Below are 22,787 nucleotides of genomic sequence, written 5' to 3'. Positions count from 1 at the left end.
AACATACAATCTGACTGTAGATGTTGCTTTTATCCCTTCCTTTACTTACCCAGTTTCAATTCACCAAAGTTTCCACAGCCAATCTTTTTGCCTACACGAAAATTTGGGCCCACCATGAGGACCCCAGAGGAGCTTGAGGAGCCAGACGGCCGGGACGAGTGTCCACTGCGACTTCCCTGGGAAACTTTCGTACTCCTGGCGGGCCGCTCCCCATATTTCTCCCTTTGTTGATCCATGGCGTGAGCAGCACAGTTCAACGAGGGTCTCGTGTAATGTGTACAAAGGCCCGCTTGGGGCGGGCCCACCGCGGCCACAGCCCTAGTCAATGGCAGTGCCGAGGTGGCACATACACACACTCATGAGATAAACGTTGGTTTGGACACGCTTCTGTCCTCACTCTGGCCTCAACATCGGTCAGGGGAGGGAAGACTGAAACACAAGATTACATACAATAGATTAAAAAATATTCTGCATTGTGTCTTTTGATTCAAGTGTTTTATTATCTGGTATCTCAAGCGGATGAGTTTGAGCCAAGATAAACTAATTTTGTGAGCTGAATTGGCTCAAATAGATATTCTTCCATCCCATTATAAACAATTAAAAATAACATGAATTAATCGATTAATTGATCATCATCAAAAAAGGAAGTCCAAGATGGCGCCCGAGTAGGCAGCCGTCAGCAAGTGCTCTGACGAGCCTTGCTTTTTTTGTTGTTTTTGTCTTGTTTTTGTGTTTTCTTTCGTCACTTTGTGTTGTTGTGCATCGTGTGGAATGGATACGGATTGTTTTTCAGCATTTTTGACCATGACATTCATCAAGGAGGAGACTGTGCTGAGCGGTTGCGCCTTTTCGGCAGCATGAATAAGCCAGTACTGTTTTTGAATGGGAGGAATGTCAGTGCCATTCGATTGTCATCGCTGGACAGCTCTGGGGCCATTGTGTTTTTTGCGCCTGTAATGGGCAGCATCTTCACAGCCCCGCTTTGTTCAATAGAAAGGTTGGTGCTGTTGGACAGTCTGCGGCTGAATGGATGCATGGCTTGAGGAGCCCATGATAAGATGAAAGGAGCGTCAGCGCAGAGCGCCCATGCGTTTGTGGAATTGAAGCAGATTTATGTGGGACAGGAGATGTGAGACAATCTCTTTTCGTCAATGGATGCTACAGCTGCGTGTTTGCTTTCAACATTTAGCTTGTAGTCGACGTGCACATTCCACCATGATGTCCCTGATCCACTGGTGAAGAGGCGCTTTGATCCTCTCCTCTTTCATCTGGAACTGCTTTATGTAACAAAGAGGGTACAGAAAGTGCTTAAGAATGAATGTCTCTCTGTGTCTTTGTGTTGTCATGTTATTTGTTATTTAGTTTTTTTTGTTCTTTTGACTTCAAGACGGCGCCGCGACAGTGGCTGCCTTTCCAGCAGCTCCTGTATTTTGCTTTTCTACTTTCATTTCTTTCATAACTTTGCTGCTGTGAAATGTAAATTTCCCCACTGCAAGACTAATAATGGCAAATCCAATCCAATCCAATCCAATTGTTTTTATGAAATAATTGGTCAGTTAAATGTTATCACATGCTCATTCCCAGAAAGTACATGCTCATTCACTGTGACGTTTGGGTTACAGTATAAGTCAGTTTGCTAATGTACGGGTAAAGGACAACAGACACCTCCCGACATAGTTGCGTCCATAATTTGTAAAATCACTTCAACTGACTTTTACTGAGATATCGCTATATTTTTTAAAATTCGCGCTGAATATTCAAGGAGTCTTGTTTTCGAGTTGATGGCGATGCCGGAAGTGACGTATATTTAGGAACCACCTCTGCGAGAAAGCGATACACAGGCGAGTTTGAGTGCTTTTTTGGTACTTTGTGTTGTCTGAAAACACCGTGTTAGCATCAATATACTTCTACGAGAGACAGCAGAATGCAAGTGTAGAAGCTCATGAGCCGTGTGCAGGCTAGCTAGCAGCATGTTGACTTTCATTCCGATCGTTTGGCTGGACTTTTACCAATCATGAGGAACGGAAAACCGTTCATGGTGAGTACTATCACAAAGTTATTTTAAATAATATATTCTGACATTTAGCTGGGTCCGAGAGGACAGTAATTTCATCTGTGCTGTATGTCATGCATATTAGCATATTTGACAACAAAGCTGACTTTGACTCTGAGTTTTTTGTTGAAAAAGTGTCATTTCTAAATATTTTACTTTTATGGCTGCCTTAGTCAAAAAGGTTCCCGACCCCTGAGCTAGACACTGCTAGATGCATGTTCTATTCAATACAATCGTGATTTGAGGTCCATGATTAAATTCTTGATTTTATGTGAATTGCGATTCACTACAATTTTATTACTATGAACTCCATTCTATAGAAGGCCATTCATATGCAAGTTCGTAACTTTTCATCTTGAAAGTTTAAAATACTTTTTGCATGCACAACCATTAAACAATCTACATTGATGTTGATCTTGTAACCTATTATTCGTTATTCATTTCCTTATATGCCACACATCACTGAAGTTGATGCTATATTGCTAATTTATGGAGCTTCATGTATGCTTCATATGTCGTTTCATTTCGTCGCTTGCATATGGCTTGAATTGATACGGAAGGACTTCTTTAATCAATCACAAACCACTTATGCTTTACTCTTCAGAACTATTTGAATCATATTCATAACTGGATGAGTAACAAGAAAGGATCTTCTCCGAATCTGAACTCTCTGAAGCTATTGTTTTGATTCTGGAGCAAGGCAGTTTGTGGGCCAGGATCGCCGGATTCACCCAAAAGGTTCCAAATATGACGTCACGAACAAGGGGACAGGACTTTCTGAATCTCTCTAGTTTTGAGCTAGTTAGTGGCAGTTTTGGCCAACTTTAAGTAATTTTTATTGGTGTTTTGCGTTTGACTAAAAATATCAGCCTGCGTGTTTTAGGTGTTTTAGATGCTATAAAACATATTTCTGATGTTAGTGAGGCACCAAAAAAATGGTGTCTGTTGTCCTTTATGCATAAGTCTGGAACTGGCATGTGAGGCTGACAAAATTCTAGAGTTTATCATTATGTCACTTTACTTAAGAAAATGATGAAAGCAGCAATGTCTATGAAGCTAATTAGCTGCATGTGACTGTGCTGTTTGTGCATGACTTGACATGCCTGGTATTTGGCATTTGATGTATTTTAGTCTCCTGGTACAGATCCCGACAGCAGCAGCAGTCGGCTTGGTCCAACAGGTTCATTTTTCATTATTAAAAACATCTACTGCTTTACTCTAGAGCAGAATGTCTAATAAGATTAAAATGCTGTGTCAAATACTGGGAGAAGTTAGAAGCAGTACAGAGTAGTCGTGGTCTCAAATTTTGGCGTTCAACATTCGTTTGATGTTAATGTCTCCACGCTCTGGTACATTTTCTCTAAGATTAGAGCAAGCGGTATGGAAATTAAATGGTCGGCTCTAAATGACGACATGGTGAATGCTGAATATGATGTGTGAAAGCTAGCCCCCGCTCACACACACACACACAATATATTATATATACACAATATACACAATATATATATATATATATATATATATATATATATATATATATATATATATATATACAGTAAAGTCTCGTTATATCGATATTCAAGGGAGTCCGAAAAAATATCGATATAACCGGGACTATCGATATATCCGACCCTGTTTGCATGTAATTTTCTCCGTGCGTGCATAGAAATAGTATCGATATAACCGGGACTATTGATATATCCGATATCGATATAACGAGACTTTACTGTATATATATATATATATATATATATATATATATATATATATACATACACACATTACATATATATATATATATGTAAAATATTTTACATATACATATATATACACAAATATACACACACACATATATATATATATATATATATATATATATATGGTAAAGTCTCGTTATATCGATATTCTCAGGAGTCAGAAGAAATGTCGATATAACCGTACTATCGATATATCCGTCCTGCGCCGATCTGCATTAAAAAAAAGGGGGGGCGGGGATACGTAAATGGGGGATCTTTGATATGGCAATTTTATCATTGGGTTCATGGATTGCGTATCTAGCATGCTTTTTGTACAGTAGTGAAATGAAAAATAAACTTATGCATAAAATAAAAACGTCTTTACACTTTTTTAATGACTATTTCAAGTCAAAGTCAGCTTTATTGTCAAACGTGCTAATATGCATGACATACAGCACAAATGAAATTAATGTCCTCTCGGACCCAGCGTGCAAGACATGCAAGGCACTTATAACGTGGCTAAAAGACATACAATTGACAACAGACAATACTTGTAATTTCTGTATGTAAAGTGAGGTAGTGTCGTCTGGAAAGTGAGGCAGTGACTGACGTATGTAAAGTGAGGTAGTGACATATGTAAAGTGAGGAAGTGACGTACATAAAGTGACGTAATGTCGTAATTGCAAAAACAAACAACAAGAAAGGGTTGAAGTGAGGTCTTGCAGAAAAAAAAATGAGAAAGAACAAAAAAATTTCGTTTCAAAAATGCAACCAATGCAAAATCCTCACGTTGTTCTATACACACGAAACCATGAACGCCAGCATGTACAAACATGAAAAACAGTGATTGTTGCAAGCGATAAAGATACCTGAATACAACAACATTAAATACATGTATGGAAAACCTACTGTCCAGACATGGCGGTGCCGGACTCTGCTCTGATAGGTCCCTGCTCTCAGCTTGGGTGGACCATAGGACTACTCCCTGCCGCTCCACTGATTGTTCCTATTGTTCTGTCTAACGACTGGCCTGATTGCCCCACTTCCACCGGTATTACCTCATCAGTATTCCTAATCCTATTTTGCCTAAGTAGGCTGTTGTACGAACGATCCAAATTGAACCTCACCCCAACATATCGGTTTAAAGAAGGATTTAGCTGTTTTATGAAAAGCACTTCTTTTACTCCACTTTCAAACCATGTATGTTCTTTCGCTAAGATTTTAACCTCATTGTCGTCAAATGAGTGGTTGCTAGTTTTTAGGTGCATATGTAATGCCGATTGAGGCCCCCTAGTATTATCCCTGCGATGTTGATAAATTATTTTTTTTTAGATGTATTGTGTGTATTGCTCTTTACAATTTTCATTCGTACAATGTATTGAATAAACTACATTACTTTGTTTTTCATTTGGCAGCCTATCTTTTGGATGCACTAATTTTTGCCTTACTGTTTATCAGTTTGAAATAAGTAGGAATTTTGTGATGCCAAAGTACTCTTTGTAGTTTATCAGAAACTCCTGCAATGTAAGGTACTGCTATTCCTCTCCTTTTTGTATCTTCAGAATTTTTGGTTTCATTCCCTATTCTTTCTCTCTGACATTTGTTAAATGAGCACTAAGGGTACCCACAGTTAGTGAGTGCTCTCCTGATATGTTTTGACTCCTTTTCTCTACCTTTGACACTTGTTAGTATAGCCCTATGCTGGAGGGTTCTGATAACTCCTAGTTTGTGTTGTAAAGGGTGGTTAGAATCGAAAGGTGTGCGTAGCCTTCCTAAAGACTTCTGTTTTTAGCGCTCTGTACACTTTTATAATTACTTTAATTTAAAAAGGGTATCCTCACGAGTAAATTTAATGTTGATATCTACCGAGTTGAGGTGATCTGTGAAGGATTGAATTTCTTGTTTTTTAATTATGATAAAAGTATCGTCCACATATCTAAACCAGTGTCTAGGTTTTGTCCTCGGGAAGGATGTGAGGGCCTGTTTCTCCATCTGTTCCATGTACAGATTAGCCACTATGGGTGAAACTGGTGAGCCCATAGCACAACCATGAATTTGTTGAATGAAATTTCTCCCTAAATTGAAAATATGTAGTATCAAGGCAGATTTCCAATAATTGGCAGATATCGTCCGGTTTAAGTTTGGTTCTTTCTTGCAGAGAAACGTCCGCCAGCAGTGTCGTCCTCACCACTGAGACTGCTGCTGGGGTTGGGACAGATGTGAAGAGAGAAGTCACATCGTAAGATGCCAATGTTTCTTCAGGTTCCAATATGAGGTCTTTGATCCTCTCTACAAACCCTGTGGTGTTCTCTACGTGATATTCTGCGTTACCAACCAACGGCGCTAAGATAGTTTTTAAATATGGAGCTAAAATAGTTTTTAAATATTTGGCTACAGTGTTGTACCACATTGTTGTACATTTTTATAACATTTTTGCAGCATCAAGCATTTTTCCCCCTCTTGTATGAGTCTAATTAACACCCTCACCCGGTTTCATCACAACTCTTAATCTTTTGACAATCATAAAATCCCCGAGCTTTTTACCTTGAATTTATTGTAAAGGCAGGATTATCTATTTTATACACCGAAATAATCACTGTTTACCAGAGCACAATGCCCAATAAGGATGGCATAGTTTACCGTCAGGGTGTTGTTGAGATGAGTGCAAGAAGCCCAGCTCACAGTGACTATCAATATTATATTCCGCCCACAACCTTGGCCAAATGGGTCGTGTTTGTGCAGAATATTATGTAAACAATTACATAAAAGCTGTCCACTCCCAGGGACATTGATGTACGCTAGTCTGCTCACATCAAGTGCATAGATACATCCTGCGGACAGGACATGTGCATATCAAATGAAGAGCAAGCAATCATTAGGACATACAGTGTCATGGACTCATTTCGTTTACAAATTCAAAAGGCATTCAGGGTTTGGTTGCCCCAATTCCTAATGTAAATTTGACAGACATGTATGAATTGGTCTATCTAAAACAGCCTACATATCAATATGACTAATAGGTTGATGACAATGGTGTAATTCCTATGCATGGAGAGGTTGATGCAGATAAGTACCGTGCGTGTGTGTGTGTGTGTGTGTGTGTGTGTGTGTGTGTGTGTGTGTGTGTGCGTGCGTGTGTGTGTGTGCGTGCGGGCGCATGGAGCTTCCGGATGACTCATGTTCAGTATTGCCTACACAGTTCTCAGCATCAAAGACAGCTCAGTTGCTCTCAAGGACAACCATGGACTACCAGTATTACATAATGTTACTTGTGGTCATTCAGGGTACAGCAAAAACGGAGGTCTGATGCGCACTCTTATGCTCCAACTGGAGACACATCAGACATCAGAGATGGAAACAGTTCAAGCATGAACTGCTACTTGGTTTACAGTGCAGGCTGCGTTTGGAAATTAATGGGATGGGAGCACACTCTACCTCTCCAAACGTACGCACCCTCAGTGAGGTGTATTGGCATCAGAGTGAATTTTTACATACACACCCATACTGTATAATTGAGTGATGGACTGAACATTTTGGGCCATCTTGAGTTTTGACCCCCAAGAGTTTTGTCCACTCATCAAAACATCAGAAATAGGATGGCGTCATGACACAAGAAAATACAATTAAAGCAAGCATCCTGCAGGCTAACCAGAAGGAAATCATCTGTCACAAATTGTTGCTAACAGTTGGGGGTAGCGGTGCAGGTGGCCACCATGGCTGCCCAAGCGGTAGGTTGGTTGGCCAAGCACGCGTCGATGAGATGCTGAAATGAACAGACGTGAGTGGCAGGTAATTAATCCATCCATCCATTTTCAAATCTGCTTATCCTCACAAGGGTTCACAGGCATGCTGCAGCCTATCCCAGCCGTTATCGGGCTGCAGACTGGGTACATCCGACACAGATTGCCAGATACTCGCAGCACAGAGAGACAGACAACCATTCACGCTCACATTCAGACCTTGGGACAATTTGGAGTGGCAGGGAAATAGATGAAGCCAAAATTCCGCCACCTTGGCAGGCAACTTTGGATCAATGGTGAGAAAATTGCCTGGTCGTCTCATCGACGCGCTCGCCGTGAAAACGTGCATGTTTCTTGGAAGGAACCAGAGAACTTGCATTTAGTGTCTGTGTGCCCTTCATTGGACACCTCTCTAAAGTGATCACTTGTGTCGTTTGAATGATAGCAGAACTGCTGTTTGGGTGTTTCACTGCATTTACCGTGTTCACATTTTTCATCTACACCACTTTCTTGATACAGTGGGGCCTCGGTTTACGAAGGCCTTGCCTTACGAACTTTTCGGTTTGCAAACGTTAAATTTATGAAAATTAGACCTTGGATTACGCACTACTTTTCACGATACACACACTCCACCACGGCTGGCGGAGTAATCTTCCGCGGAAGAACACCAAAGGACATGACTGAACAGCGCCCCAGCCGGCCTGCCTTTCCACACCCCCTTTCTCTGAATGCACACGTCGATCCAGAGCGAGCGAGAGACAGACACACACAGAGAGAGAGAGAGAGAGAGAGAGAGAGAGAGAGAGAGAGAGAGAGAGAGAGAGAGAGAGAGAGAGAGAGAGAGAGAGAGAGAGAGAGAGAGAGAGAGAGAGAGAGAGAGAGAGAGAGAGAGAGAGAGAGAGAGAGAGAGAGAGAGAGAGAGAGAGAGAGAGAGAGAGAGAGAGAGAGAGAGAGAGAGAGAGAGAGAGAGAGAGAGAGAGAGACGTCGATCGCCTCCAAGGAGTTTTTTACAGATACGTTTGCTTTTGTGGGACCGAAAAAGACACCACAGGCTCGTGTTCAGCCGAAGAAGACATAAAAAAAAACAAAATTACAGTCGAGTAGAAGAAGATCATTGAGAAACACGAACAAGGTGTGCGTTTGTCTGATTTAGAGGATATGCTAAGTCAATTTCAATGTGTATCATTGTGCTGATAGAAAAGGATTGGCATGATGTTACCCTTCGATCCTTGAAAGCAACATGGAAGAACTTGTGGCCCGCATGCATCCTTGAGAGGGACTTTGAAGGATTTGATCCTCATGACTCTGTTGTTTTGGACGACATTGTTTCCATTGGACAGAACATGGGACGCGAAGTGGATGCAGATGACATCGAGGAGCTTGTTGCAGACCATAATGAGGTCCTCAACACACAGGATTTGATTTGCTAAGTGGAATGATGTGCAGGCTTTTATTGAACAGTTCCTTCCAGAAAAGACTGTGGCTATGAGAATTGTCAACATGATGAACGATAATGTGATGCCTCAGTTTCGTAAGACTTTACAAGTCAGAAAGCAACAGGTGTCAATTAGGAGCCATCAATGACCATCACAAATGTAAATAAAGTGACTTTATTATACAGTGCAGTGTATTTCTCTCATTACAATACAATGGCACATTTATTATACATAGAATAAGGTATGTTGTGTGTGGTTTTAAGGCTTATTTAGTTGAAAATTATATTTTATGGAGACCTGGGAACGCATTATTCTCATTTTAATGGTTTCCTATGGGAAAATGTTTTTTTGGGATACACACTTTTCACCTTACACATTCTGTCTGGGAACAAATTACGTTCGTAAGCCAAGGTCTCACTGTACTTGCACTATGTACAGTTTTTTAATGAAATGGTTTTGCACATTACAGTATACAGTTGACATTTTTATTTTACTATGCTTAGAATATCTTGTTTTCTATCCTTTCACCCCCCCCACCTCATCCCCCTTTAAAATTGCTGCTGTGGACTGCAAATTTCCCCATTGTGGGACAAATAAATAATAATAATAATAATACATTTCATTAAGGTTTTCTGATTCTGATAGAATGGGTTTCATAGGTTAAAGTTTCTGCACAGATCAAGTACACTCTGTCGCAAAGTCCAAAAATGTTATCTGCGTCCTCGAAAGGACAAAGTTGGGGGCCACATGATGTCAGTTCTGGCATGCCTTGACCGCATGTCGGTGTCCAAATTCAAGCGAGGTTTGAATCGAGAGTTCAAATCTGCCCTTTGTTTCCATGGAGACGGGTCCTGAGCAATGGCTGCTTCAGTGCACACTTTCGTCGCTTATATTGCTTCGCTCTCCTTTGTTGCTCTTATGCGACTCTCAGTTGTTCATGAATGCCAATAGCATGGAAGAGCATGCAGTAAAGTCGAGCCCCAGCCTGACGGTGACTGCAGATTAACGTTTCTGCTGCCAGTGGACACATGCGTGGCTTAATTAACATGACTAAAGCCGGTCTAAATTCACCACGGTTCATGTAGTTCATAGTCGTGTTGTCTTATTTGTCATTTAATGTTACTGTCAGTGTTCGTTTGATGGGGCCGTGGGCACCCACAACGGCTCCTCTCCTTCCGCAGGAAAGAAATTTAATCTGTGCTGGTTGTTGCATATGTAACACATTTGGCATGACAAATGGATAGGAAAATGAATGGCTAGATGAAGAGGAGCCTTAACAGGAGATTCGGTCAACATATCCGGGATTTGGAGTAGGCATATTATGCCTTCAAAAACATTAATGTTATTAAATTCATTCTTTAAACTCAAATGTCCATATTTACAATGTAGGTTTATTTGCTTTTGCTGTATTTTAATTTTGACTGACTTACGTAAAAATGTCATATTTTACTGACCTGTTGTCATACTTTATGTTGCATCCGATGCTGAATTGATGAATATTATCAAGTGCAAAATTTGTTTGTTATGATACATTTTTGAACCTGCAAAGACTTGATTTTTTTTATGCACAGAAACTACAAAAAATAAAAATGATGTACAAAATACAATACATCTTTATGTAGGGCATTCAAAAGAGCTAACAGGTGTAACAAAGCACACTACAGAACATACAAACACATTATATTATCTTCTTTTCCTTTCGGCTTTTCCCTTCAAGGGGTTGCCACAGCAAATTGGTGTCCTCCATCTTTAGAGGTTTGCTCAGCATGTTTGTTTTGGCCAAGCTTTTACGTCGGATGCTCTTCTTGACACAACCCTCTGTATTTATCCGGGCTTGGGACCGGCACAAGAAGACTTATGTTCCTTTGTGGCTACAGAACAATTAACTCGCTCAGTAAAAGGCTCCCAAATGGTCATCGGCACAGCAACATTCAAAAAAGCAAAAACTAAACACATTATATTATTTTTAACATTGTATAGTTTTTGCTTTTTTGAATGTTGCTGTGTCGATTACCATTTTGTGTTTGGGAGCCTTTTACTGAGCGAGTTGCTTGTTCTGTAGCCACAAAGGGACATATGTCTTCTTGTGCCGGTCCCAAGCCCGGATAAATACAGAGGGTTGTGTCAGGAAGGGCATCCGACATAAAAGCTTGGCCAAAACAAACATGCGGATCAAACCTCTAAAGATGGATGACACTGATTTGCTGTGGCGACCCCTTGAAGGGAAAAGCCGAAAGAAATAGAAGAAGTTATATAGCCTTATTTGCTGTATTTCCCTGTTTATATTCTGTTATATTTGTACCTTATATTATTTTTCTAAAAGGAGGCCTACAGAGTATTTTCTGTTAAAATGTCATATTGATATTCATGATATATTTTGTTTTATAGTATTATTTTTGTTTACCCAAGTGACAGGAATTTGTAAAATGTAAGATTTTTTCTCATGTAAATCGCTTATTTAATCTTTCTACTTATTTACACTTGATTTATCACGCATTTATCAATGTACTCATTTACTATTAGTAGAAGCATGCATACATTATATATAATTAATAGTAAGAGTAATATTATTATCATAAGCCGGGTGGCTTCAATTAACAATTAAGACCCTAATGCTGGAAACAAAAGACGAGCAGTTCATGATTGTGCCAGAGCTGGATTTAAATATTAGGTCACATTGCACGAATCAAAACTAACACAAACTTGAATGAAAACAGCCAACTACATTTGAATTAGAAGGCATGACAAGAGACCAGTGCCTGTTGGCAATAAACACCCAAAAAAAGGTGCTACTAAAGACTTGAAATATTGCGGAATCTACAATACATTTTAGATGTGAAAAATACACCAGTGAGAAAGTGGGGTAGAACTATATTTAAGGGTTTAAGTGCGGGGGCAGGTACTGGACTTGTCATTTGTGTAACATTGCATCACCATGACAACTTCTGTGATACACTTAAAACATGCTCAGACATGTCTGGACTCTGGAAAACGTTTAACAGATAAACGAGACAGCAGCGTGCATGATCATTAGTTTAAGTAAGCATTTCACTGCTAGAAAACAATTTTATTATGTACCTATGCACCATGACGAGAGAGAGAGAAAAAAACTAGTGCCTTGCTCAAAAGGTAGAAATCCTTCACTGAGCAGAATGCATTGGGCACGTGGGAAGGGTGCATGTAGATGTAATATTAATGAGAGCTTTGTTCCATGTCAGCAGGTATTTATTTTTCAGTATTTAATCTGGCATCCTGGAACAATTAATACAAACCAGCTGTGGGACATGTTAGTTGACGGGTTTCCTCCCACATTTAAATAAACATGCACCATGGGTTAATTGAATAGTCTAAAATGTCATTAAGCATGATTGTGAGTGTCAATGGTTGTTTGTTTATGTGTGCCCTGCAATTGGCTGGCAAACAGTTCAGGGTGTACCCTGTCTACTGCCCTAAGACAGCTGGGATAGGCTCAAGTAGGCCCACGACCCTCATGAGGATAAGCGGGGTCAGATAATGGATGGATGGATATTTCATTCTTATTTTTCACCGCCTTTTTTAAATGTAGAAAATAGTGGAAATAGGAAAAACACAGCGAGCCAAACTAAAACAATCACCCAACTTGGTTCATTTTTATTCAAGTAAAGCACAACATGTTTCGCTTCACTATTATGAATAATTTCATCAACACAATGGTGGGGTCATTTTTTTATACTGTATATTAGTATTTTATAATGAACTAGTTCAGTCTTCTTCTTTTCCTATCGGCTTTTCCCTTCAAGGGGTCGCCACAGCAAATCAGTGTCCTCCATCTTTAGAGGTTTGATCCGCATGTTTGTTTTGGCCAAGCAAGCTTTTACGTCGGATGCCCTTCCTGACACAACCCTCTGTATTTATCCGGGCTTGGGACCGGCACAAGAAGACTTGTGTCCCTTTGTGGCTACAGAACAAGCAACTCGCTCAGTAAAAGGCTCCCACATTTATCCGGCCTTGGGACCGGCACAAGAAGACTTATGTCCCTTTGTGGCTACAGAACAAGCAACTCGCTCAGTAAAAGGCTCCCAAACGCAAAATGGTCATCGACACAGCAACATTCAAAAAAGCAAAAACTACTCACCATTTGATGACAATGCTCTCTACTGAACTAGTTCAGTAATATGTTTTATTGTTAGGTGATGCCATCGAGGGCAGTATGTCACATTGTTTTCCTTTGAGTGAGCTCTGTCTGTGTTCATAAACACAGATCTCTGTGTGGGCTTTGTGGTGACAATGAGGGAGCGCCTGTTCGATGTCAAGCACAGGTACAGTATACAAAAATTGTGTTTTGGTTGTTCACGTGTGCAAGTTCACTGCCGACTTAATCCACAGTGGACCATCCCTAACAGGACATCGCAGTACACCAAACACATGCACTAGAACTTGTATGCCTTGCTAACTCCGGCTGGCTTACACACACTGCCATGAAATGGGAGTTTGCAATGTATCACATTTTTCTGGGGTGAAATGGGCCCGAACCTTCAGGCTCTAATGCTAACGCGTGTTAGCCTAGACACCACATCACCCACATTCCTTCTGTTAACCTCTACTGCACATGAGCATCACAGACAAGGCTTACAGCCACCAAGAAAAGCGGGAGACACGGCAGGCGAGACAGAAAAACAAAATGGCAATTAACTATATACATTTACAAAAAAACGACAACTATTAAATGAATTTGTGACAATTTTGATCAGCCATATTGTCGTTACATGTCCACTTATCTTGGCAGCTCTAAAAAGATACTCTGACCATGCACAACAAAATTCTCCGATCTTATGAGACACTGACTGAACTCTTGGGAGTGAGGTTCAAATGTCATGTTTAGAAGGATGAAAACACCACTCATCACCTGGCCAATAACATCCCAAAGGTGAAGCACAGCGGAGGCAACATCATGCTGCGAGTTTTTTTTTTTCTCCAGCAGCAGGAACTGGGAGCCTGAGTTAGGGTTGACATAAAAATAAATTCGGCAATGAACAGAGACATCTTGGATGACAACCACCATCCAGGACACGCTTGACCCCAGTCTGGGGTGACTGTTCATCATTCAGCAGAACAATGACCCTGCGCACACAGGCAAATAATGAAAAAGTGAATTGCACTGAGTGGCCCAGTAAGGTTGCAGACTCGAATGTAATTGAATAGCTCTTGAGAAATCTGCAAAATGGCTGAAACTTGAGACCGAGATTGCAATCAAAAATGCAGCAAAAACTGGGAACACTGATGTAGATTTATTTGATTCTTAAAAAATAAATTCACAAAAAATGTGCAAACATTCTTCATGTTGTAATTATGGATTGTTATGATTACAATGTTGCATAAGAAAACACAATTTACTTTATTTTAAATAACAAAATTCAATATATCTTGAATTTGCCATTAATATTTTAGAAAACATTACGATGCATCACTTTAAACGTCATTACAATTGGTGAACGCAATTGTCTGATATTTCAACTTCTGCAACCTACACCATTTTTTTGTTTCCTAACTGACATCAGAAAAACGTTTGAAAGCATCTAAAATACCCAAAACACGAAGGCTGATATTTTAAGTCAAATGCAAAACACCATTAAAAATGACTTAAAGTGTCCCAAAACTGCCACAAAATGAGCTCGGAACTGGTAATATTCAGAAAGTCTCGCCCCCTTGTTCGTGACGTCACGCCAGGATACTCCTTCACAAACTGCCTTGCTCCAGAATCAAAACAATGGCTTCAGAGAGTTCGGATTCGGAGAAGATACTTTCTTGTTACTCATCCAGTTATGAATATGATTCAAATATTTCTGAAGAGGAAAGCATAAATATTTGCAATCGATTAAAGAAGTCCTTCCGTATCAATTCGAGCTGTCTGGATTACAATGTGGCGCCCAGAAAATGCACAAGATGGCGCACGAACTCCGTTGGAAATAGGCCGATTTGTCTGCTGGGAATTTGTGTAAACTTACACCTTCTTTATGAGTGTTAACGCAATTGTCTGCGACACACAACAATTCACCATCACGTTATTGGATTGGATTTTCCTTTATGAGTCTCACAGTGGAGAAATTTACATTTCACAGCAGCAAAGTGATGAAAGAAATGAAAGTAGAAAAAAGAAATACATGAGCTGCTGGAAAGGCAGCCACTCTCGCGGCGCCGTCTTGAAGTCAAAAGAACAACAACAAAAAAACTAAATAACAAATAATGTGACAACACAAAGACAACATGACAAAACAAAGACACAGAGAGTCATTCATTCTTCAGGACTTGCTGTACCCTCTTTGTGATGACATGACGCAGTTCTAGATGAAAGAGGAGGGGATCAAAGCGTCTTTCCACCAGTGGATCAGGGACATCATGGTGGAACGTGCACGTCGACTACAAGCTAAATGTTGAAAGCAAACACGCAGCTGTATCATCCATTGACGAAAAGAGATTGTCTCACATCTCCTGTCCCACATAAATCTGCTTCAATTCCAAGCCGCAACAGTCCCACATACGCATCGGCGCTCTGCGCTGACGTTCCTTTCATCTTAGCGCGGCCTCCTCAAGCCATGCATCCATTCAGCCGCAGACTGTCCAACAGCACAGACCTTTCCGCTGAACAAAGCGGGGCTGTGAAGATGCTGCCCATTACAGGCGCAAAAAAAGCACAATGGCCCCTTTGGTGTCCAGCGATGGCAGTCGAATGGCACTGACATTCCTCCCATTCAAAAAACAGTACTGGCATATTCATGCTGCCGAAAAGACGCAACCGCTCAGCACAGTCTCCTCCTTGGTGAATGTCATGGTCAAAAATGCTGAAAAACAATCCATATCCATTCCACACGTCGCCCAACAACACAAAGTGACAAAAGAAAACACAAAACAAGACAAAAACAACAAAAAAAGCAAGGCTCATGAGAGCACTTGTTTTTTTGACGGCTGCCTACTCGGGCGCCATCTTAGACTTCTTTGATTTATACAGTTTTCCTTCTAATTTCGCGATCAACACAGTGTTTTCAGATGAGAAAAAGTGCCCAAAATGCATTGGGTGTCGCTTTGTTGGTCAGGGGCGTTCCCTCCGTGACGTCACTTAGGGCATCATCATCAACTTGAAAACAAGACATCATGAACATTCAGCGCGAGTCTTAAACCGTAAAATATAGCTATTGCGGTAGAATCTTTGTAAAATGCACTCAGTAGAAGTCATTTGAAGTGATTTTACAAATTATGGACGCAACTTGTCCAGAGGTGTCGGTTATCCTTTAAGGCTTTATATTGTTGAATGTGATCTTGTTGGGAGTGTCCTCACATAAATAACTAAATAAATAAACAAGCAAATAAGCAAGCAAACAAACAAATAAAAGACAATCGTCAATTGAAAGTGTGATCCAGGAAACAACTTCAATAATGTGTTGTAAAAAATATATAATTTCTCAAAATACAGCATTACTTCTAAATTTAATCATTAACATAATGGATTCTACTAACATCGATTTTGAACAAATTCATTGCGAACGTGCTTATTTTTAAGGCCCTAACTAGCAAACACAGAAAGAAAAAAGTAACATTTTCAAAAGGAATTGACTATACTGTATTTGTTTCCAAAAGGAAAACAATGAAGTCAAGCTATTCATACCTTAACATGAAAAATGAACATAAAATGTAATTTGATAAAACATTGAACATTAAAAACATATCTAATATATTGACCGAGAAGGGATTTCATGATTAATTTTCTTAGGAACAACACGATGGATTTTGCTTCAATGTTTTACTCATCTACTTCTAAAGCTCTTAAGCAGGGGTCACCAAAATACGGCCCGTGCCGACGGGCCGTATCCGGCCCGTCAGCACATTTGGCCGGGCCCCCTGAACAATACCAGAGATGCTATCAGATTTTTTTCCTATTTGGCCTCCAGAAAAATAAAAATCCTTTTACAAGTCAAAGGTCGGTTTTCGATCATCATCTGTTCCTATTTTAATCAATGTATGTTATTTTTAATTGTGATTGAACAATACAAACACGCCTGCTCACAATAGAACGCTAAAGGAGTCGGTCACAATGCGACGCGACACAAGAAAGTGACGTATGAGGAAGTGGAGGGGAGTCCAGTGGTACATTCAGGTGCGCTCAGTTTGGCGCTCTAGTTGGTCCCAGACCCGTTTTGTCTTGTAAACCTTCCTGTCAAAGAGTGAACGGAATGATGGCGAAAACGTAAGGTAAGATAAAAATTGATTCAGAATCAGAATCATCTTTATTGCCAAGTATGTAGAACACACAAGGAATTTGTTTCCGGTAGAACACCCTGCACTAGTATCGTCGTCAAAAAAAACAAAACTGCTAAGTGGCATTATACAGTTCCATTTTGGCTACTGTTGAAAGAGTGCAAAGAGTTAATGGCTTGGGGGAAGAAGCTGTTTAAATGTCTGCTGGATTTGGTGCGCATGGATCGGTAGCGCCTGCCTGAGGGGAGTAGCTGGAAAAGGTGGTGGGCAGGGTGCGGAGGGTGCAGGGTATTTAACCTGCAGTGGACAAACGATTATTTTTATGTTCAATGCAAAGAAAAGGCTGTTTGTCTCATCTGTCAAGAGGCGGTGGCGGTATTCAAAGAATACAATCTTCGCCGACACTATGAATCCCGTCACAAAGACAAGTACGATAGGTTGCAAGGCCAAATACGAGCAGACAAACTCTCAAAGCGAAAAGTGGACTACTATCTCAACAGAATACATTTGTACGCCAAGCTCAGCTGAAGAAGGCATCTGTTCGGGCCAGCTTTCGGGTTGCTAAACTGATAGCAAGCAGCGGTAAGCCTTTCACGGACGGAGAGTTTGTTAAGAAATGTATGGATGCTGTCGCGGAGGAGTTGCGTCCCGAAAAGAAAGATCCATATAATGCCGTAGGTCTGTCGGCGAGTACAATCACCAGACGCGGTGAAGAAATCGGGATGAGTGTATATGCCCAGCTGCAGCAGAAGACGAAAGAATTTGACTTTTTTTCATTAGAACTGGATGAGAGCACGGACGTGCAAGACAGCGCAACTGCTCATTTTTATTCGTGGAGTTAGCGCAAACTTTGAGATATGCGAGGAGCTGGCAGCCCTCCAAACTCTCCCGTTGTAGTCCCTACAACGGGAGAGGATATTTTTGACCAAGTGTACCAAACCATGGAGAAGTTGGACCTGAGTTACAGAACCGTGATGGTCTGAAAGACGCATTCAAGCCCAACAGTCTTATTGACTTATATGCCGCCCTCCCAAACGACACATATCCAAAGATCAAAAAACACGCAATGAAAATGTCCACAGTTTTTGGCAGCACGTATAGCTGCGAGAAAAGCTTTTCTCGCATGAAACTGCTGAAATCTCCGATGAGATCAAGATTGACAGAAGAACATTTGCATCAGTGCTTGAGACTGGCTGTAACTAGAATGGAACCTGATATTCAACCTCTCACCAGCCAGATGCAGACACACAGTTCACACTGATGAACATACATAGGTAAGCTCACTTTTCTGACTTGAATGAGTCATTCTGAGCATAAACAAATATCTCATCTCATCTCATTTTCCATACCGCTTATTCCTCATTAGGGTCGCGGGGGTTGCTGGAGCCTATCTCAGCTGTCTTCGGGCACGAGGCGGGGGACACCCTGAATTGGTTGCCAGCCAATCGCAGGGCACACAAAGACATACAACAGTCACTCTCACACTCACACCTAGGGACAATTTGGAGTGTTCAATCTGCCTGCCATGCATGTTTTTGGAGTGTGGGAGGAAACCGGAGGACCCGGAGAAAACCCACACAGGTCCGGGGAGAACATGCAAACTCCACACAGGGAGGCCGGATCGGGACGCGAACCGGCGACCTCTGCACTGTGAAGCCGTTGTGCTAACCACTCGACTACCGGGCCGCCCCCATATAAACAAATATAATCATAATAAAATCTACTGGGATCAAATCCATCTTTACAGATCATACTGGTAGTGAAATGTATTGTGCTGTGTAGGTGCTGTATCACTTAGTTCACTTTCTCAACGTGCTTCCTTTGTGGTTTTCACAGGGAAGCTGATGAGAGAGCTGCAAACAGCGGCGTCTACAAGCCTACTGGAACCTACAAAAGGATTATAAGGAAGGAACACAAGAACTTTAAGAGACTGCTCATATGTGTTAGAGAGATTCTGCTCTGACAACTGAGCTGAACTTTTATCTGTTAAGATTGTGCATGGCACAACAGAAAGTTAATGTTCCATGGCTTTTTCTCTATGAACAGAGAGTTATTTAGTTATTATTTATTTCATGAATAGTGTTATTTATTTCCCGTTTTTCTATGAATAACCCAGATAGTTAGTTAGTTATTATGTATTTAATAAATAGTGTTATTTATTTCCCGATTTTGTTTTGTGATGAACTCAGAGAGGGTTATTTAGTTATTATTTATTTCATTAATAGTGTTATTATGTGTGGCTTTCTGGAAAACAATTTTTTAAAGCTCCCCTACGATTGTCACACTTTTTCTGTTACAAACTGACACCGGCCCACCATCACAGAAGGGAAAAGTTATGTGGCCCTCACAGGAAAAAGTTTGGGGACCCCTGCTCTAAAGTAAAACTATGACATTTGATGCTACACAGTAACTATAATTTTACTTGATGCTACACTTGCCTTCAAGTGTAATAAACTTTCACAAAGTTTGGTTGTAAAATCTTAATTCACATTAAGGAAAGTCACACGCAAAAGCAATGACTATACACCGTTGTTTTGAGTTAAGTTTGAGTTGAAGTTATTCACAAAAGCTGTCACAGACTTTCTGTTTAATAGATTACGCTCGGTTTCATCCATCTCCATGCAAAAATATGGCTTTCTTCAAAAGATCACTGAACCCACTAAAAAAATTAGGTGACGATGAATGCTTATGCCCTGCGATTGGCTGGCAACTGTGTCTGGGTGGCCCCCGCCTCCTGCCCAAAGACTGCAGGACAGGTTCCGCGACCCTTGTGAGGATAAAGCGGTTCAGGAAATGGGTGGATGGATGGATTAATACTCACACATTGCTCAGAACTGTAAAACCACCGTATATCAATTATTGACATTTTAATAACAACCACAATTTAAAATTGCGAGTGCATGGGCTGCCCACTTCATTAAGGAGGCGCAAGCTGGAAGTAGACATGATGACCGCTTGTTAGTTGTTACTTTTTGTTTCAAGATCGTGCAAGGGGCAATCATTACTGAATGAAGCACCAGTATACACAGTCGTGCAGCAAGCCTTATTTGCTTGGCCAACCCCAAAGTAAAAATCTATCAATACATGACATCAGTTGCGACAGGTTTCAAGAAATATGATGAAAACTGAACATAATGTCAGTACTCACCCACAAAAGCTAAATTTTGTGACAATTTTCAACAAGTATATAAGTTCGTACAGGACAATAGATACAACCAACAACCAATAGATACAGTGGCTGCCTTTCCAGCAGCTCCTGTATTTTGTTTTCCTACTTTCATTCCTGTCATAACTTTGCTGCTATGAAATTTCTCCACTGTGAGACTAATAAAGGCAAATCCAATCCAATCCAACTGTTAGAGTGGAGAAACACTGCCGAAAAATATGTCACTCCCTTATCATAATAATTATATGCATATGGTGATCGATCTAACGCGAGTGGATTTGATTGGATTAACCGATCACATACCTTTTCGTGAATATTGACCAATAATTATTGGCCACTGATCGATCACAGCATACCTAAACTTTATTACTAGAGTGTACTTGGCAAGTGTGTAATTTTGTTAACATTGATTTTTGAAATGCTCCTAATGATAACACAATTATTGTAATCATCAATTATAATAAGAGCTATATGGGAAAGGGACCATGAGTTTTTAACTAGATTTAAACACACCAGCTCTGTTGGTAATTTATTTATTTGTGTGCAGCATAAGAGCTCAAGTCTGATGCACCATGTTTGCTTTGAAGCCTGGACTCCACAAACTCGTTGAAGTCTCTTGACGTCACAGTTTTACTGGGTTCATACTTAAATTGCGTTCATTTAATGTATTCATGACCAAACCCCCCCACTAATTTATAGAGCAGTAGAATTAATTTAAGATCTAATCCACAGTGTTGAGCGAGTGTTGTCTTTAGGACTGTTTGCCTATATGGGTTTCTCACTTCATTAAGGGCAGAAAGGAGGAAGTAGACATGATGACTGCTGGTGAGTTTGTACATTTTTTTCAAGAGGGTGCAAGAGGCAAACGAACATTACTGAGTGAGACAAATGAAATGGATCACTGATTATTGGAGGGGAAAATGCTACAGCTTTCTGAATGAGGTTGGGTTTAAGGCTGGAATTGATTTGTTTTTGTCAAGCGAAATAAGAAACAAATCAGGTTTACACAGCAATAGTAAAATGTTTGTCATATCAGGTGGAATGTAGATATGTCCTGTTACTATAAACCACACTATTGCACACAAAAAATACCTAAACATTGAACAGCTTCAATGATAAGAAGGTACTCAGGTGCTTCCCGAGCGTATCAACTCGCTGATCAGTTGGCATCTGTTTATTGTTCCTGAGATATAAAGGCTGCAAAGTGGGGTGATTTAACCTTCAATGGAATGAGTAGCCTGAGAGGGGGGCTGCCATCACAGCTCAAATAACATTTCCAGTGGAAATTGAAGTTTTACACGATGTGAGCTCAAATTACACGGGTAACACACACACACACAAATGCATTGTCTTAAGTTATATACCATGTTGCATTTTTGTTTGCATGGGCATTAATAATTAGGTTCGATTTGTGAACTGTGAGTTTGACATTAGATTCCTTTAACCCGAAACGATCAAATCATTCAAAACGAGCAAAAAACCAGAAAACACCATGGAATGATCGAAAGAAGGTGTGCTCTCCCGTCTTTAAATCGTACGGACGAACCCAAACAATACTTGGAGAGATGCAGCGCTTTGTTGAAGACGCGGAGGTTAATCTTATACTGAGAGGCAAAGAGACGAGGTCTGGGCACGTTTCAAAATAAGGAAATGATCGAATGTTTCATGGACAAAGCAAGTCGCCAGCCCTCAGGGTCCCATCCCCATCTATGCTGCTCATCACATCGATTGGTGGATGAATACACCGTTCGCTAAGTTAGCTCGCCAGCAGTAAACCTGACAAACCTGCCGCAAAGCTAAACTTAGCTACACTAGCCAGCCACATCGCCTGGGCCAATTTCTTTCCAATTAACGATGCGGAAAACACCGAATTACTCGAAATGTATACAGGGAGCTTACAGAATGTATTCCAGGCGTGCTATAAAAAAGATAAGAATCGAAAAAACCTCAGTCGCCGTCTGTCGTGAACGTATTCGCTAACATGTACTGATGGCTGAGTGACAGCTGGACGCAGCACAAGGAAATTAGCCCGTCAGCTATGAAAATGTTAACGAACAAGCCAAAGCCCCCCCACAGATTCCGGTTTGTGTTTGGTCGCGAACGAACACAACAGGCTCACCTTGTTCGCAATGTATCCAGACGAAAAGGGCACGCGCTGTAAGGGGTGTTGCTGCTGGACTCGCTATGTTAGAGCGAGACTTGATTCAAAGCTCTCGTTGATACTTGTTGGTGGTGATATTTCATGTTAGCAGCAAAGTGGCAGCCCTCCCCATTATTCTCCAGTAGTCCGCCTTCGCTCGTTGCTGGATGGTGAGAGGTTCGAACACACCGGATGTAAAAAACGGCACCGCCCGCTTCTCATCCCACACTTCCAGGTCACACTGATGCGACTTCATTTACAAGTAGATACAAGGTAGACTATCCTCT

The 22,787-nt window shown here is 40.8% G+C and overlaps 1 protein-coding gene across 4 annotated transcripts in view; it reads right to left on the bottom strand.

Annotated features, from left to right (window-relative positions):
* Window positions 1–22,679, bottom strand: part of csnk1g1 (casein kinase 1, gamma 1) — a 51,063-nt gene extending 28,384 nt beyond the window's left edge. For all 4 annotated transcript variants that reach the window (XM_088992113.1, XM_088992114.1, XM_088992115.1 and 1 more), the window contains exons 1-2: window positions 22,480–22,679; window positions 50–429 (exon numbers count right to left, since the gene is read on the bottom strand). In XM_088992113.1, coding sequence (XP_088848239.1) covers window positions 50–236 — 187 coding nt within the window. In that variant the 5' untranslated portion in view covers window positions 237–429; window positions 22,480–22,679. The remainder of the gene's footprint in view (window positions 1–49; window positions 430–22,479) is intronic.
* Window positions 22,680–22,787: the final 108 nt, after the last annotated feature.

Source organism: Hippocampus bargibanti, linkage group LG03, assembly GCF_051943395.1.
Source record: "Hippocampus bargibanti isolate YZ-2025 linkage group LG03, ASM5194339v1, whole genome shotgun sequence".
Lineage (NCBI taxonomy): Eukaryota > Metazoa > Chordata > Actinopteri > Syngnathiformes > Syngnathidae > Hippocampus > Hippocampus bargibanti.
The sequence above is the reverse complement of the archived record's forward strand: the minus strand, read 5'-3'. Positions and strand labels throughout refer to the sequence as shown.